Source organism: Pseudopodoces humilis, chromosome 4 (genome assembly GCF_049639895.1).
Source record: "Pseudopodoces humilis isolate 2021_Gansu_Grassland_sample_001 chromosome 4, ASM4963989v1, whole genome shotgun sequence".
Lineage (NCBI taxonomy): Eukaryota > Metazoa > Chordata > Aves > Passeriformes > Paridae > Pseudopodoces > Pseudopodoces humilis.
Genome location: NC_142203.1, coordinates 1,578,426 through 1,594,642, shown reverse-complemented (window position 1 = coordinate 1,594,642; position 16,217 = coordinate 1,578,426). Strand labels below are relative to the sequence as shown.

At 40.3% G+C, this 16,217-nt stretch overlaps 1 protein-coding gene across 2 annotated transcripts in view; it reads right to left on the bottom strand.

Moving 5' to 3' along the window:
- Positions 1-16,217, bottom strand: part of XRCC4 (X-ray repair cross complementing 4) — a 142,159-nt gene that overhangs the window by 38,981 nt on the left and 86,961 nt on the right. For both annotated transcript variants that reach the window (XM_005529477.3, XM_014258236.2), the window contains exon 7: positions 15,338-15,476. In XM_005529477.3, coding sequence (XP_005529534.1) covers positions 15,338-15,476 — 139 coding nt within the window. The remainder of the gene's footprint in view (positions 1-15,337; positions 15,477-16,217) is intronic.

The following is a 16,217-nucleotide window of genomic DNA, read 5'->3' as shown; positions in this document are numbered from 1 at the left end:
AATGTCACAATCAGTTGTACAGAGCACTCGGTACAATAAAATCTAATATATCTTCAGTGCCTTTCAGGGAAAATATGTGTTTTTCTGAATGCTTCTGAGCTGCAAGCAGTTAACCTTCCTTGTTGATTAATAACCCTAGGGACCACATGCCATGCATGCAATATTTATTAATCTGTTCTTTGTATTTTGGAGGTAAGTGTATAAAATACCTGAAACACCACAGCAATTGTCAGACTGAGATTAAGTAGAAGGCGACTCCAATGATGGGAAAGAGACTATAAATAAAAACACACTAAAGATTTCATTGATCAGATGCCCTCTGAATGCATAATTCATCAAGGTGTTTGAGAACATTGAGATGCCTTGTTTGAACAGCAATCCACTTCTGTCAGTAATTTGAAATTTAAATTCTCACATTAGCTTCAGGGGGAAGCAGTGGGTGTACTCAACAGGCTGGAGGTATGAGGAAGAAGAGATAAGGATTAAAATAGAAAAGCAAGAAAAAAGTGTCTATTTCAAAGTGCACACTGTTAATTAATAGATTATGAGCCAAAAAAGAAAATGCATAAATATTCCAGTGACGGCTTCACAGTCTAAAAATAAATTTTAATTCAGAATTAGGAAGTACTCTAGCAGAGTTTTTTATTTCCAGTTGGATGCATGCGGGGCTCGACCGGCCTAAGTTAAAGATAGAAAAAATGGAATGGATAATTTCCCTGCAGTTCACAGAATCACAGACTGGTCTGGCTAGGAAGGGACCTTAAAGCCCAGTCAGTTCTTGCTGGGGCAGGGCCAGCTCCCAGTGTCCCAGGAGCTCCCAGCCCCAATGTCCAGCCTGGCCTTGGGCACTGCCAGGGATCCAGGGGCAGCCCCAGCTGCTCTGGGCACCCTGTGCCAGGGCCTGCCCACCCTGCCAGGGAACAATTCCTGCCCAAGATCCCATCCAGCCCTGCCCTCTGCCACTGGCAGCCATTCTCCCTGCTCCCTTGTGAGGTCTCCACACAAACTTCAGCCTTCTCCAGGCTGAACAGCCCCGAATTTCTCAGCCCAAACCTGCCACAGACCCCCAAAATCATCCAAGCCTGAGCTGATCTGGCAAGCAGGAAGAAGATCAAGCCACAGCTCAGCTCAGTCCTCATTCCTTGGTCTCCTTCAACTGCACGAAGTTCATCATCCTGGCCTGGGGCACCAAAGAACTCCAGAGGACAGCCTACAGCTGACACAGGATAGTTTATACTGCCTGAAACAGTCAGGAAGAAGAAGGAATTCTGCTGGGAAAAGGAGGCTGGGCTAATATTCCCAGTCTCTTCACAGCACCAGGAAGCACGAGGTTGCACAAGATGGACACCTCTCGAATTTTGTCGCAGCTTGTGACTTTGGAAACCTCCCAGTGAGGTGGAACACTGACAGCCTTGTTTTGGAAGGTGTGCCAGGAACTGGTGGGAACAGAGGGATGGAGAGGTCCAGGCAGCAGCCAGACACCACCTCAGCTCCAGGAAAGGAAGAGGAAACCATCAGGCTCCAAACCTCTGCCCTCCTGCCACTTAGCTTAATGCCATCGCTCAGCAAACCAAGAATTTTTCTGTGCCCTGTCTATATCCATCCACTGCCTGTGTATAATTGAGTTTTCTTCTGAAGGGCTTTTTAATAAAACTGAAGCTGCTGCCTAAGCCCTTCTCACACATCTGCTCGATCCTCGTGGTGTCAGTTCATCTATAATTAAACACCAGAGAGCTTTACCACCTATCAGTCATCATTCATCCAGGAGCTTGTGTTATTTATCCAATTAAAAAGGTATTTATTGTCAACATATTACTTTTTTTTTTTCTTCAATACTTGCCCAGTGGAGAAGCCTTGCACTATTTCATTTTGTTTGTACGCAATAATATCTACAGCAAAATTCTTGTGAAATCAAGGGGTGTTAAAATAAAAAAAACCCAGTAGCTTCAGAGTTGGCATTATCAAGGAATTCTCCTTTAAGCTTCATATCCAGATGGAATATGGAATTGCTACTGTATGTTTTAATATGGATTACTCCCTCAGTTTCCTGTTCAGGTTAATAAATAAATTTTATTATAATTTATATGACAGCTTGGTTACTGGCAGGAGAATTCATTTTGCTGAGAGATGGAAAATGAGTTAGTATACATAGCACCACATTGAAAACAAAATAAAGAAGGAGAATAAAACAGTATACATTAAAATTATCCTGCTGCTGAGAATAAAAAGACAGAAGTCTATGGAGGTGTCATGCTCGCACATTTATAATAAAAGTTTAATTTTTCAATAATATCCCTGTAATATCGTGTCCTGCAGCACTGATTACTTCCTTGGCTCACTGAAAATTAATTCTGGATAGTGCAAAACTGTCTTTGGAAAATAAACCCCATCAAAACAAAACAAAACAAAACAAAACAAAACAAAACAAAACACAACACAACCATCTACCTACTCATCTAAGACTTGCAAGTTCTCCATTAACAGATCACACAAATGAGGAACTGACATGTTAATAATGTCTGTAAGAAGTTATTAAAGACTGAGGTCCCTGATTATGTCCTGTCACTCTCTTGTCCTTAACGTCTACAGAGCCTTAAGTATGAAGAACACCAGGCTTTCAAAACTGCAGATCTTGCCATAGTTTACAAATAATCCCCATTATTCATGTGGAATTTTGTAGTTCAGCGCTGTTCTGACACAACCAGCACTGCAGCCAATAACCTATAAATTACTGTATGAAACTGCTGAAATCTCCTGCAGCACCCTGAGCTTGGTACCAGACCTAAACCTGGGGAATTTGACACCACAGACAGGGGACAGTGGATCCCAAAACCCATTCCAGGATGCTACTGCCAAGGTTATGAGCTGCCTCGAGAAAAAAAGACCCAAAAAAACCCTACAGCTGTGGACCCTACATTTCTGCTTCCATCAGCCCAAAGTTTAGGTGAAATTGCTCAGAAGAACAATCTGATTTCTTCCCCTTTTCTTCACCTACCTTAAGGCAGTCACGTTTTGCTCCAGGGGACAATGGGGACTGTGTTACATGAGACAACCTACTTTTGTGAGAACATACAATGGAAGAATAATATTTGGAGACGTCAGGTGATGGCAGGTAAACCTCCACACAGGTGCACCTTTAATGCAGGCGGCACCGGGCCCTACCTTGATTAATTTTCTGAATTCCATGTCAAATTGGCTAAGTCTTAACAACTGGAAAGTTTTCAAGATGAAAAGCGCTTGTCAACATGACTCAGCCAAGAAATATATGTAAAAGCAGAGAACTCAATTACATTTGGAATGCTGGTGCCCTGCTAAGGAGCAGCAATTTCAGGTGTGACAGAAGGTTTGAGGTTAATGATTTGGAAGCCCTCGCTGAGACCAAACTTTCTGATGCCAAAGTAATGGCCTTTAAATAAATATCGAGCAAATGCTTAAAAACAAACACTAAATACTATTGCAGACAGGAATGCCTGGTTTAAAAAAAAAAAAAAAAAAGCAAAGATGTGAAATAAAAATATGAATATCCAGCTTAGATTCAGGGTGATTCAGGTAATTTGAAAGGCTTGGATAAGACATGCATACTTACCTGTCCAACAACATCCCAGCCTGTGATCTGTCATCTCAGTAATGAACTTTACTAATACAAATTTCCCTCAATCTTTTTTTGAGGGAAAATTTTGTATTTTGTACATATTTTGTATTTTGAGGGATATTTTGAGGAAAAGGAGTTTCTTCTTCCTCTCACTTGCGTATTTCTCTTTGGAACAGGAATATATTTTAGTTGGTGCATCATGAAACTCCAGTGGTGTCTGAAAATTACATGTGTCACCATATTCAATGGGATCTACCCACCTGTGGGCTGGTTTTGCAAAGGGACCTCGCAACAGAAAAGTCAGAAATAATGAATATTTTTAGCCTGGAAAAATGAGAACACATCAAGACACAGGAGCTGGTGCAGAGCTGGGAGTGGCGTGAACAAAACCATGAAGAAGGGGAGTGTCTGGCAAACACTGCCTCGGGGTAACACGAAAATCTGGCTTTTTTTCCCTGCAAATCAAGGAAAGGTTATAACAGCATCAGGAACATCTCAACCTTGCAAATCACTGCATGAGGGAAGCTGTGAGCGCAGGGCTGTGGTCTCTGCAGCATCCTGCACCCAGTCATGCTGAGTGAACAGCCTGACGAGCATTCCCGCTCCTGCCCTCAGAAGTGATGGTTGGTTTGGTGTCAGTTCAGGCAGAAAAGGTGTAGGTGCACATCAGGCACGCAGGAGGCCATCGTTCTGTGCCTCTCCAGTGCTGTGCTGGAGGGCAGAAAGTGGGAAGGCAAACAGGAGACTGAGAGGTCTCACACCAAGGGGTGGATAAAGACTCACCTGGACAACACCATGTCCCTCTAAAACTGAATTTCAAACCCTCCAGCCTGTACAATCCCATCCCTTGACATGATTTTCCCAAATCTCCTGCTGTGTTATTCCCTGTGTTTAGCCATGTCAGCCACCACCTGCTCCCAGGCAGAGCCTGCTGTCCCAAACAACCCCGTTGTTCCCAGATTTGGGAAGGACAACACTCACCCCCACAAAGGGAAGTTGCACAAACTTCATGCATCTGTACAAAAAATGCTTTGATCTCCTGCTCTCCTGTTCTTCCCCTTGCTTCCCTCCCTTCCCACCATCACTGGCTGGGGGACACTGGTTTGGACATTTTGTTTGTGGACATTTTGCTTACACATTTTGCTCTGGGGTGGCTCTCAGCCACAATGATAAAAAGTCGATGATTTTTGCCTCTTTTTAAAACTCTGGAGCTCACAAAGTATTTTGAAGAGCCAACAGGCAACTCATCACATCCTGACAATGTTTTATTTTTATTTGGAGATCTTCTGTTTTCTGCCTTAAAATCTGGTTTTGCCTCAATTGAAACACTTGCTCAGGTTCTGAGCAGTTTTGTCAACACAACTGGGTGTAATCTGTTTGGTTTTTTTTCATTTAACATTTTTAGTCAATGCTGTAGGCACACAGATATACAGCTGGAGAAGAGTTTTAATACCAAAATAATCTTTCCTAACCTGGTGCTCCACAACAGTTTGACACTGACACAGCACTTGAACAGAAAAATAATTTTGTATTTGTGACAAACATCAAGTCCAGGAGGTTTACTCCTTGTAGTAGTCTTCCTATTCATTGGTGAGTTTTAGCCTAGAGGATTGAAGGTTTTCTTTATAAAAAGTACATATTTTTTTTCAGAATAGCTCAATAAAAGTAGAATTTTGTTCAGGTAGTTCAATAGTTACCCAAGAATCAGCTCCAGAGGGACTAAAGCAGGAGCTCTCTGGATAGTTCACATCCTCAGCAGAAACCAAATGATTTATCACCACTTTACTCCAGTTTTACACCTGTGCAACTACAAGGTTTAGCCAGCTGTGGCAAAACATTGAAGTGATAAGAAACGAGCTATTTTCCTCTCTGAACAAAAAATAACCCCTGTGAAAGAATTTTATAGAGTTGCTCAGGGATCTGGGGAGTGGGGAAGATCACAGCATGAACTAGTAAAAATTTATTCCTGTGGCCAAATCGTAGTTCAGAACCTTTATTAATTTTAATTAATATGTGGAGAATTCCTCAATATGTAAAAAAACAAAACAATCATCTTTTTTCTGACTCCTGCTAAATTCAGTGAACATTCTCTGTGTTCTGTGATGTCTTTAGAAAATTGCATCTCTATGGGCTTCTACAACATAAAACATATTTCTTTCAAGCTTTTTCTACAATTAGCACCTTTTTCAACAACCCTCTCATAAATTATTTTCTCAAGTTAAATAGGTTCTTTATCTCTTCTAGATAAACACAAGGCCAGAGGTACCATTTCTTAACTTAACAGACAGGTCTCCAGCTTTGATGTCAAATACTCCTTGGGGGATCCATATAAGTGGAATATAAAATATTTATTTCTGCGCTCTTGAATAATTAACATCTTTTAAAGAAGCACGTGAGAAATCTCATCTTTTTCTGGCATGAGACCTAGAATGAAACTCACCCTCACCTTACACATTTGTCCCATTTCCTTAGTTTTAGTCATTATTACTGTGCTCATTCTAAATGTACAGGATGGAACACGGATGCCAGTGGCTACACTACTCTTAGATTTTCATTCACCTCAGTACTTAGAATCATCCAAATGATTTTGAATCTCACTTCAAATTTTCACTTTGAAGTGAGATTTTGAGAATCTCACTTCTGCTATTTAGGATTCATTACAACATTGACTCTGTTACTGATCATTTTTGAATATTGACCGTTTTCCTTCATTTTTACACCCAGTCCACTTGTAACAGCTGATATTCAGAAAACCATCTGAGGAAAACACAAGCATGTAATTAGCTTTCAAATTGCTGGTTGTATGTTCAAGCTCGAGTGATGCAACAGCTACATGACAATTGTTATGAATGGTTTGACAGACGAATAAAGTAAGGAATTATTTTATTAAGCAATCAAGGGAGAGTGTCAGCAATATGCTGTGTTAACAAGGCTCATATTAATCTAATTCTGCACCTCCTGCAGCTTCTAATAAAGATATTTTTATTTATGATCGAGGAGACTGAAATGTAGTGAAATCATTTTAAGAGAGACCTGGTTTGTGCAACTCTGTCTCTGATGCCCGAAGTTTTTGGGCTGATGCAGGAGCATGTGCCATGTGCCCTGCCACAGATGGCAGAACTCATCAAGAAGGGGTCCTGATTAATGCCACAGGAATTCTGACACAGGCTGACAGACACAGATGAGTCCCCTCACCCGACCATGAAAGTGCATTTTCTCAGACCACATGCATTAGTCACAGTGTATAAATGTATGAATATTTATCCACTCTGACCAGATCTGGGGATGCTCCAAATATCACTGGAAATTCATTGCCATGGAAGTCAAGGGCTTGATTTACTGCTTTTGGGGAGACACATATCCATGGTAAATAGGAAAACAAATGCACCATCAGTGCCTCTCACCACATTCCCTCTCTGTCTTTGCTCACAGACCTGTCCAGTGCCACCTCTCACCCTTTTCTGTGCTCTAGACCTTTTCCTTCCTCTCCAAGACACTCTGAGGCAGGAACAGGATTCAAATAAATTCAGTACAAGCCCTTTTCCCCCTTTTCCTCTGTCTTTGCACCAGAATGCAAGCATTCTGGAACAGAAAATGTCCTAATATCTGTATGCTTTCCAGTTTCAGCAGCATCCTTAAGGATCACACACAAGAGGTCGAGAAGGACACCCAAATCTGATAAAATATTTCTCATTGGCTGGACCTAGGTCTTCACAATCAACAGCAGTCAGGTGAAATTAGGCAGGTGAAGAAAAACAGACAATCTAGACACAGCCATCACTGCTTGAGGAGTAAAGTCACCACTGGAGAGATAATTCCCATGCATTTAGTTCTGTGGATTTGAAGCAGAGAATTAAGCACTTACTTTGGCATAAAGAAATTGGTAAGCCTTGTTAAATCTAAGTGGCATTTTTTTAGCCCTGCTGTGCTGAGGTGGGACATTTCTGGGAGAAAAAAAAATGGTAAAAAGCCAAGTAAAGAAAAAAGGATGAACAGAAATAAAAATAGGAAGATTAATAGCTTCATGCAGTGAATCTGAGTTTTGAAAAATGCACTGAACTGAGCAATCTCCTCGGCAGAGCAGGCAGTGTTTGCAAGAGTTTGTGAAATCCTTTCCCAGATCATGAGTTTCAGTGTATTTCTGTGCACAGCATTTTCTCCAGCAGGTTTCCTGGGGCCCATTATGATTTAAGGGACTGCTGGCCCTCCCAGACAGTTGTGCTATACAGAATACTCCAATTTAATGCAGTAAAGAAGACTTAACTTCATGTTCAGTCCAAAGAACAGCAGAAACAGGTATTTTGTTATATATGGGGCAGCTTTGTGTCATTAATGGAGCCAAGCTTTCCTCCTACTCTCTCCCACGATATTTTTGACACCAGGGCTGAGGTGGCAAGCAGGTTACTTGGGCTTTCCATCAGCCTAATCTCAATCTCCTGCCAACACCTAATCAAAATCTCAGGCCCCTACATCACCTGCTCCTTCCTATTACAAATAATGTGAAAATAATTCTGCCAGAAAAGCTGCTTTGGGAAATTGAGGTTTAATGGCACCATCAGGAGCCCTTTACAGAGCTGGTCACACAGAAAGTGCATGTTTGCTCCTGCACCCTGATCACCAGGACGCAGGTGGAATTTCAAATATTGCCTTCTTTGTTGCTTCTAACACAATCTCTTCTCCTTAGCTTCTCACCCTTTACCCTCAAAGGCTGAAAATGTTGGAGCATGGTCTAGTTCAAAAGCCAGCAACTGTTCCAGCACTGCTGGTTACCTCAACCACACAAAACCTTCCCTCCTTCTTAGTGTAATTTACCTCCAAGGAGAAATTCTTAGGCCTCCCACATGAAAACACCCCACTGAGGTTCTCAGTATTTAACAAAACTAATGCATAATGTGGTAAATTAAACTATTCCAGCCCACAACCCACCTAAGTGGGGCTTAAAATATAAAGCTCAGGTAAAACACAACTCCAGTTAAAACCTGTGTTTAAAAGTCAAGGGAAAAGCATCAAAAAAGTTGACCAGAAAGGTAATGGAGGAAGAAGGTATAGTTTCCATTTTTTAAGCTCTTCTCTTGTAATCTAACAGCCTGAAATATGAAATAAATTTTCTGGAAATGTTTCAGTGAAATACATTATAGATGAATCATTGGAGACACATATCTCACCAGATTTGTCACAGCAATAAAACCCTGACCTAAGGAACATGCCCTGAGACACCAGAGGGTAGAGCCCTGTCAGTCTTTCTGAGTAATAACTCCTCCATCAGCAGTCAATTATTGGGCTGTTACCAGTGACAAAAACCTGTGAGATGTGCTCCAAAACTGGAGAGCTGAGAGACTTTCCCCAGGAGAAATGGAAGCCTCTGAGGTCAGCAGACAATGCTCATTTTTTTCCTGCCCTGGGCCTTCAGTCTTCACATCATCCCACCCTTCCCTGGGGACCTGGGAGAAATGGTGGTGGATCCCAATTCCCTCCACTTCCCAAGGAAATAAATCACCCCTTCCCACGTGGATGGTGGAAGCCTAATTATCTGCTGCTCAGTTAAAAAAAGAGACACTGCACAGGTACCACCACCAGGAGAAAAAGCAGCTGCACTTTGTTGCATTTATTCCTTCATTCAAGCTGAATGAAGAATTACTCTAGATTTTTTTGCAACCTTTTTTTTTTTCCCCCTCCCCAAAATGATTCATGTCTTTTACAGTTTTTGCAGTATTGCCATAAAAGGTTTTATCCCTCTTTTTTGTTTTTTGTTTTTTGTTTTTTTTTGTCTCTGAGAGCCCCCCATTGTTGCACAGATCCCCTTCCCAGCCCAGCCTGGAACAGTCACAGGTGAGGGCTCAGGTGATGAGGGTCACTTATCAAAGCTGCCACACAAAGGTGCTGGGGTATTTCTGATGTTTGCTCAGGTGGGGCAAAACTGTCTGCTGTGACTGATGTCACACCGCTGCTGCTGCCAGTGCCTCGGCAAAAGAGCAAAAACAGAAGGAAAAAAGGGGGAAGAAAGAAACCACCCAAAGGCACGAGATAATGCTGAGCATGCAAGAATCACAAAGATGCCTTAATTCACTACTTAAATGTTTTTGCTTTAATACTCACATTAGAGGCTCATACTACCCAACCATCCACTTCTAAGAGATTTCTTAACTTGTTTACATTTCAGCCTGGATAAGTAATCATCAAAACTTTCTAAAATCTGCATTCCATAAATTTATGGTGGCAGGAAAGAGCTTCTCGCTGCCCTGACTGACTGAAAGATCACAGTGATCACAGTGTTTGCCAAACCAGGAAAGTTCTCTCCTTCTGCATTAAATAAATGCACTTGAGATAATACAGAAGTGACATGTCATCATGAGCTCTTCAGTACATCTTTCCCTAAAAGGGGATAACTGTGGGATAAACTTCACACCCCCTCTGGAAGGTTCTGGTGTCATTTTCAGCAGAACCCAATTTTTGGCTGGTTGAACTTTTACGAGGAGAAAAAGCTGTTGTGTGAGACAGAAAACCCAAAGCCTGGCCTCAGAGAATGCCAGATTCCAGGACAGGCCTGTGGTTTCTCCTACCTGAGTCACTGGTGGTGGCAGACCACACTTTAAATAAACTTTGCATTAGAGCTTCAAAAATGTGAACCGCAAGCAATGAATTAAACAAATGCAGAGAGAGGGTCCCCAGGGAGCCCTGCGCTCACCACAGGCTCACAGTGCTTTTAAGGGGGTGGAAGTCCATCAAAAGAAAGACAAGTACAGCTTATTACAGTATTGGGATACAATGCTAAAGGAATTCTTTCCAAATAAATTACATATACCTGCGAAGATTAAAAAAAAAAAACAACTTTTGAAGGTACAGAAAGGGAGGAGAGCATAAACACTGGAGGAAAAAAAAAAAAAATAAATAAAAAAGCCCACATTTATCATTAACAAGTAAAAACCATGCAGCAGCTCATTCTACCCACAATTACACACATGACTAAGTTTAATCAGGCCCTGAAGTCAAGAACAAACAGCGAGTGTGAGCACCGTAACAATCGTGTTTAAAGGAAAAATTACATTCCCTGTTTGGCCTCTGATGGAGCCAGGGATGGCAACGCAGGTGGCAGAAGCCTGGGACCTTCAGCACACGCTCAGAAACCTGATTATGTTCCTCTGATTCGCTCAAGCGCTTCGGAGAGCTCCTAAAAAAATATGCTGAACCCTTCTAGAGCTCTCTGAAAAAGCAGGGTTTATGTGTAAAAAAAGAAAAAAATTTAATTACTGGTGGCAAAGGTCCCATCAGTCTGACCTGCATCTCGAAATTTCAGCAAAGCCAAACGCAGGGAGAGCCTCTCTTTCCTTCAATTTAAATTTAGGCCTGATTCTGAAAGTCACTTCATTTTATCACTCAAGCAACAGGTACCAAGCAACCAAAAGTCAAATTTCAATTAAAAAAACTGAAAACACCCAAAGAACCAAAATAAACAAACAAACAAAGCCAGTAGTAGTGACATCAAATGTACTCAACTAGACTTATGAAACTGAAATTTTTGGCATGCAGAACAGCTAACAAGTCAGAGTCACAGTGCTTGGTGCAAACAGGCAATTCTTCTTAAAAAGAAAAAAGAAAATAATACCTGTTACTTCTCAGCCAGCTGGATCAAGAGTATCTCTTGACACTTGCTTCTCAGAATTATGGAACACTTCCTCTGTAAGAACTTTTTTTAAAATTATTTTTCTAGTCTTATTCTCAGGGGAATCCAGCGTATTTGCATCCATAATAATGTTTTTCCTGTATTTAGGATGCCTTTCCCCAAACCCCTAATGTAATTGTACATCCACTCAACAGTAGGTGTGCATTAAAAGGCAGAGAAATTATGAATACCCTCGAGCAAAAGGAATGAGTTATATTTTGAAATATACAGAATAACTTATAGAAAATTTGAGCCTTATCCAGCAAAGCCTTTCTCCTAAGAAACACGTGTGTGAATGAGGACCATAAAAGATCCTTTATTAGCAAAAAAAGAAAGACAGAAATAAAAAGGTTTTGTTTTTCTTAACTCATTAAAAAAAACCCAAAAAACAATTCTGATAAATCAAAGTGGAAAGATGTAAGTTGCACTGGAAATGGAAGCTTTTTCCTGATTTATTTTATTTTAGTGTCGAGACTCCATCTCTGTTCCACAGTAGTCTGTGACAATGACTTTGCCCAATGACTGGTTTGTTCAATGACTATGCTTCATTCTTAAAATTATATTACAAATTATGCCATCCTCAGTAGGTACTATCTGCTCTCAAGTAGCTCCCAACACTTTTAAAATGAAAATATTATAGAAACATCCAATTATTTACAGGATTGAGGCTGACAGGCCACACAGCTAAGCCTCTGTATTGAATGCATATTCCACACAGCTAATAGTGCCATTCATATGCAGCCCCCAAAGAGATTTGGGTAATGCCTCAATAACCATAACTTCTAACTGTGGGTTGGGAATGCTCTTATTATTATTATTATTTTTTTTTTTCTCCTCCAATTATGTAATGCAAATTGTGAAAAGCAGAATTTGCATCTTAACTTGACTACTATATTATCTCTGCTTTGCACCTTAGGAAATTGCCAGATATTAAGTTATAGTTAGAGCTGCACCAAGACCATCAGAGTTCACTGGAATCAGAGTAATTTTATTTTACTTCCTGGCTCAATTGTCTTCTGAAAAGCAAGATCTACTTTTTGTCTTTGCATATATTTAAAATGTGTAAATTAAGAGCCATAGGTCAGCTGTTATTAACTAAAAGTAACATCTGTCTGCCTAAAGAAGTATTTCCTTTCACTGGATATCTCAGACTTAAGAATAACCTGCTAGAGAGCTGGATAAACCTCATTCTTGGCAGCTGGCTGACCCACTAATTATTCTAAATTTCTACTTTATCCTAAAGTACATCTTTATTTCAGCAAATAATTAAACAGTTCATTTAGCGACCTTGTTCCACAAATCCTAGTTCAGTTCCTTGCTGCTCTCATGGCTACTTTCACTAAGCTTAATATTATCCAAAGCACATTGCCAAGTTTCATTAAAAATGTTGATTTAGCCCTTGAATAAATTGCCACAGTAATACTAGATGTCTATATGGATAAATACAATTCAACTCCTTTTCCTGCCACTGCACCCACACACAAAGCATGAGGAAGGCAGCACTCCTTTTGCTCTAATTTCTGTGTCAAACATATTTTTATTTGCATTCTTCTGAGTACTTTTGGCCATATCCAAGGATATATTTTCCTTCCAAGGAGCAGAGAATTGCCACACAACTAGCCTCAACATCCATAAATCCAAAATATTTGCAGAAGTAGAATCCTTTAAGTTTTGATGGCTTAGTATTTACTCTCAAGAGAAATGCTGCTTTCTTAGCATACTGTGACATCTTTTGAGAAGTAGATAAAAGTAACTTTTCTTGAAAGTTATGACACAACTTCTCTTACGTGGTAACACCGCCTGCGTTGAAAAACACTGTGTTTTCAAAAAAAAAACAATCTGAAAGGCAAGGGGAAAAAGAAAACCTTGGATGCTTTCCTTTGCTAAAGAGGTATTTTTAATTCCTTTTTCTTGTTTTTGGATCTTCTTTAGGATTCAGCTTTAGGGCAGGCTCGTGGTGCTGGGTTTGTGGCAGCGCTCCCCTCGCCTGGAGAGCGTGGCTGGTGAAGTCACCAAAAACTCCACGTGGGAAATAACTCCAAACAAGATCTATTTGCTAAAGCAAGAAATGTGGGAGAGGGTTTTGTGTGACTTGGCCTGGAAGCATTCACATTTGTATTTAGATTTGTATTCACACTGAGGAGGCAGCCCTGGCTGCAGGTCTGAGCAGGAGAGCCCAGGAACGAGGGAAGACTCCTTGGTGCACGTGCAGACGTGATCAGGACATCAGCTCAAATCTGGCACTTGATCCCAGAGCACCACAGCATGCTCTCCATCCCCCTGTTTGCCATGGAGCACTCCCAGAGGTGAAGGAATTTCCAGGTTCACTTCCCCCACTGCCACCCCTTTGCTTGGATAAATAATTTTTAAATTTTTTTAAATTTTTTTTTCTCTTTCTGCTCAGTGACACAATACTGGAAAACATTTTGGGCAGGACCCCAAGGTGCTGCCAGCTTAAGATAAAGCCCTTTGCAGCACCCAAGGATCTGGCATTCCATCAGCACAAATTACTGGAGTAATTAAAAACTACTCCATAAAAAGAACACCTACATTTGAGAACTGGATCACGGTGCTAATTCTGCATCTCCACACTTTTTTGACAGGCTGAAGAGAACTGAAAATTATTAGCCAAGCAAATTGACTGAAAACTTGATTAGCAGCTGGCAAGAGACTTCAGATGGAGCTCAGAAACTTCAGTGATGTTGAGAAAAAACAACCAGCAAAGTGGAAATTATTTCAGTTCGGTTTTTGTAATGTTTCAGGTAAGCGGGGTTATTTCCTATCTTCTTATTTAATAACTAAATATTATATAAATTTATATAAATATTATCTAAGAAGTTAATAAGAATTGCCACTGCCACGTAAAGTGCAAAACAGAAAAATGGAGATACAGACTGATAGAATGGATGTCCCATATGGTCTCAAAATAAAACTAATTATGTTATAGCCAGCAAGAAGAGTCACTCTTTAGATTCAGCCCTGACTCAATCTCTAAATAGAGTAGGAATTCTTTGCACAAACAAAAATCATAATGTTGCTGTGTTTCTACTAAAATTTGCCTAAAATTAATTATTTTCAAACTAAAATTATTTCAAAGAACTACAACAAAAAATCATTATCTTCTTAGTTGTCCCCCTGCACACAGGACTCAGACATTCATAAATAGACAATTACTCAGCCCAGGGCCTCTGTATATTTGCAGTATTTTGCCTCCATAGGTTTTCCTTCAACAACCAATGTTAAATAAAATGAACCTGAATTTCAGGCACAGGTAGGCTGCTAAAATCAAACTGACCAAATACAATGGGAAAAAGGCATTTTCCATTGCAATGGACTGCAATGTGAAAGAAGAAAAAAGCAAAGTCTGCTTTCTCTACATATTTCTATGCCATCCCAAAAAAATTGCAATTTTTAAACTCATAAAACAGGGCTGTAAATTCAAACATTCCTAGCTGGTGTCAAACCACAACTTTTACGTCAAAATGAGATAATTCTCCTGCTGATTCAAACAGAAATCTTTGCTAATCATGGGAAATGTCTTTGTAATCTGCTTGTGTCCATTTGCTTGTGTTGCCTGTTTAAAGACTTTACAATCCATGGAGTATTACAGATAAAAACAGAAAATATATATTTTCAAATGTAATTTGCCATACATTTAGGAAAAAAAAATTGGCGTTTTTGAAGAAAATACTACCAATCCCACAGCAGCTCTGAGGTAACTAGAAGCACCTCCCACAACACAAGGGAATATTTCCAGAAGTTGAAATGGACACAAGAAAAATACTTTCAAGTGTTACAAATCCTGACCCCCTTTGTGTTCTAAGAGCAAACTATTTTTTTTCGCCTGGAGACTTCATTTTCAGAAAAAAATCTATTAATCTGTTAAAGATTAATCTATTAATCCATTAAAGATGGAACTGAGAGGTGGTTTCTTTCCACTGGAATCCCCAAGGCAGAACCTCAGGGTTGTGAGGTTGGAACCTCCTCCACCAGAGGCTGCCCGTGCCCAGCTGGGTTTGGAGTCCCAGGAACCCGGTGAGGTCTGTGAACATAGAAACATTTAAATACATTTAAAACCTGCTTACTTTTCCTGCTCTGCCTCGTAAGCAGCCACCTTAGCTCCTGCCCCTGCAGGTTTTGCTGTCCTCTGCCTTCGTTTTCTCCTCGGAGCTGGGTCCACGATGTCTGGGCTGCCCAGGAGGGAGGAATCCCTTCGTTCTGGAGCTGCCAAGAGGAAAAAACAACCAAGGTCAAAAGAAATCTAACATTTGAGGTCTTTCAAGACAACCCTTGAAGTGTTTCTTCTCTGTGTCTTTCTTACAGAAATCTCCATAGTCCCAGGATGGTCTCAGGACTGGGAGAAGTTTGTGACATAAAGGCAGGTTCAAAAAGAGTGAATTTAAACTAGAAAGATAATCTTTTCTTGGTACCTCTTTGTAGAGAGAAAGGCCAGCAACTCCAAACTGGACAATCTGTCTGGATTTTCACTGCCTCCTTTGCTGATGCTGAGTGAAGCAGGCTCTGTCCAGGTTCATCTACCTATTTAAATTACCATGTAAATTCATAAAATATGCTTTATCTATACTTAAACAACAAACCCCTCTCCACTTTGACAATTACCTACTCAAAACTCAAATGTCAAGGCAGACAGATCCTTCCTTAAGCTAAAAAAAACAAAAACAAAACAAAACACAAAACCTATTAATGCATTCAGAAGTTATGCAGACATTTTTTATTCCAGCTATCTACATCCTGCAGTGTGTTTTGATGGTATGCCTGCTTTCAAAGTGAAATCTTTAGTTACCTGTAATTTTCAAGACAATGATATCCAGAACAGTACAAACTTCAGCAGAAATATATTAAATAATAATGGGGTGGCTGAGGCTGAAGCTTTTGGGGTCCCTTCCCTGTTTATTACGTTTCTTTGCATTTTAGGGTGGTTTAATCCTCATGGGGAAGAAAGAT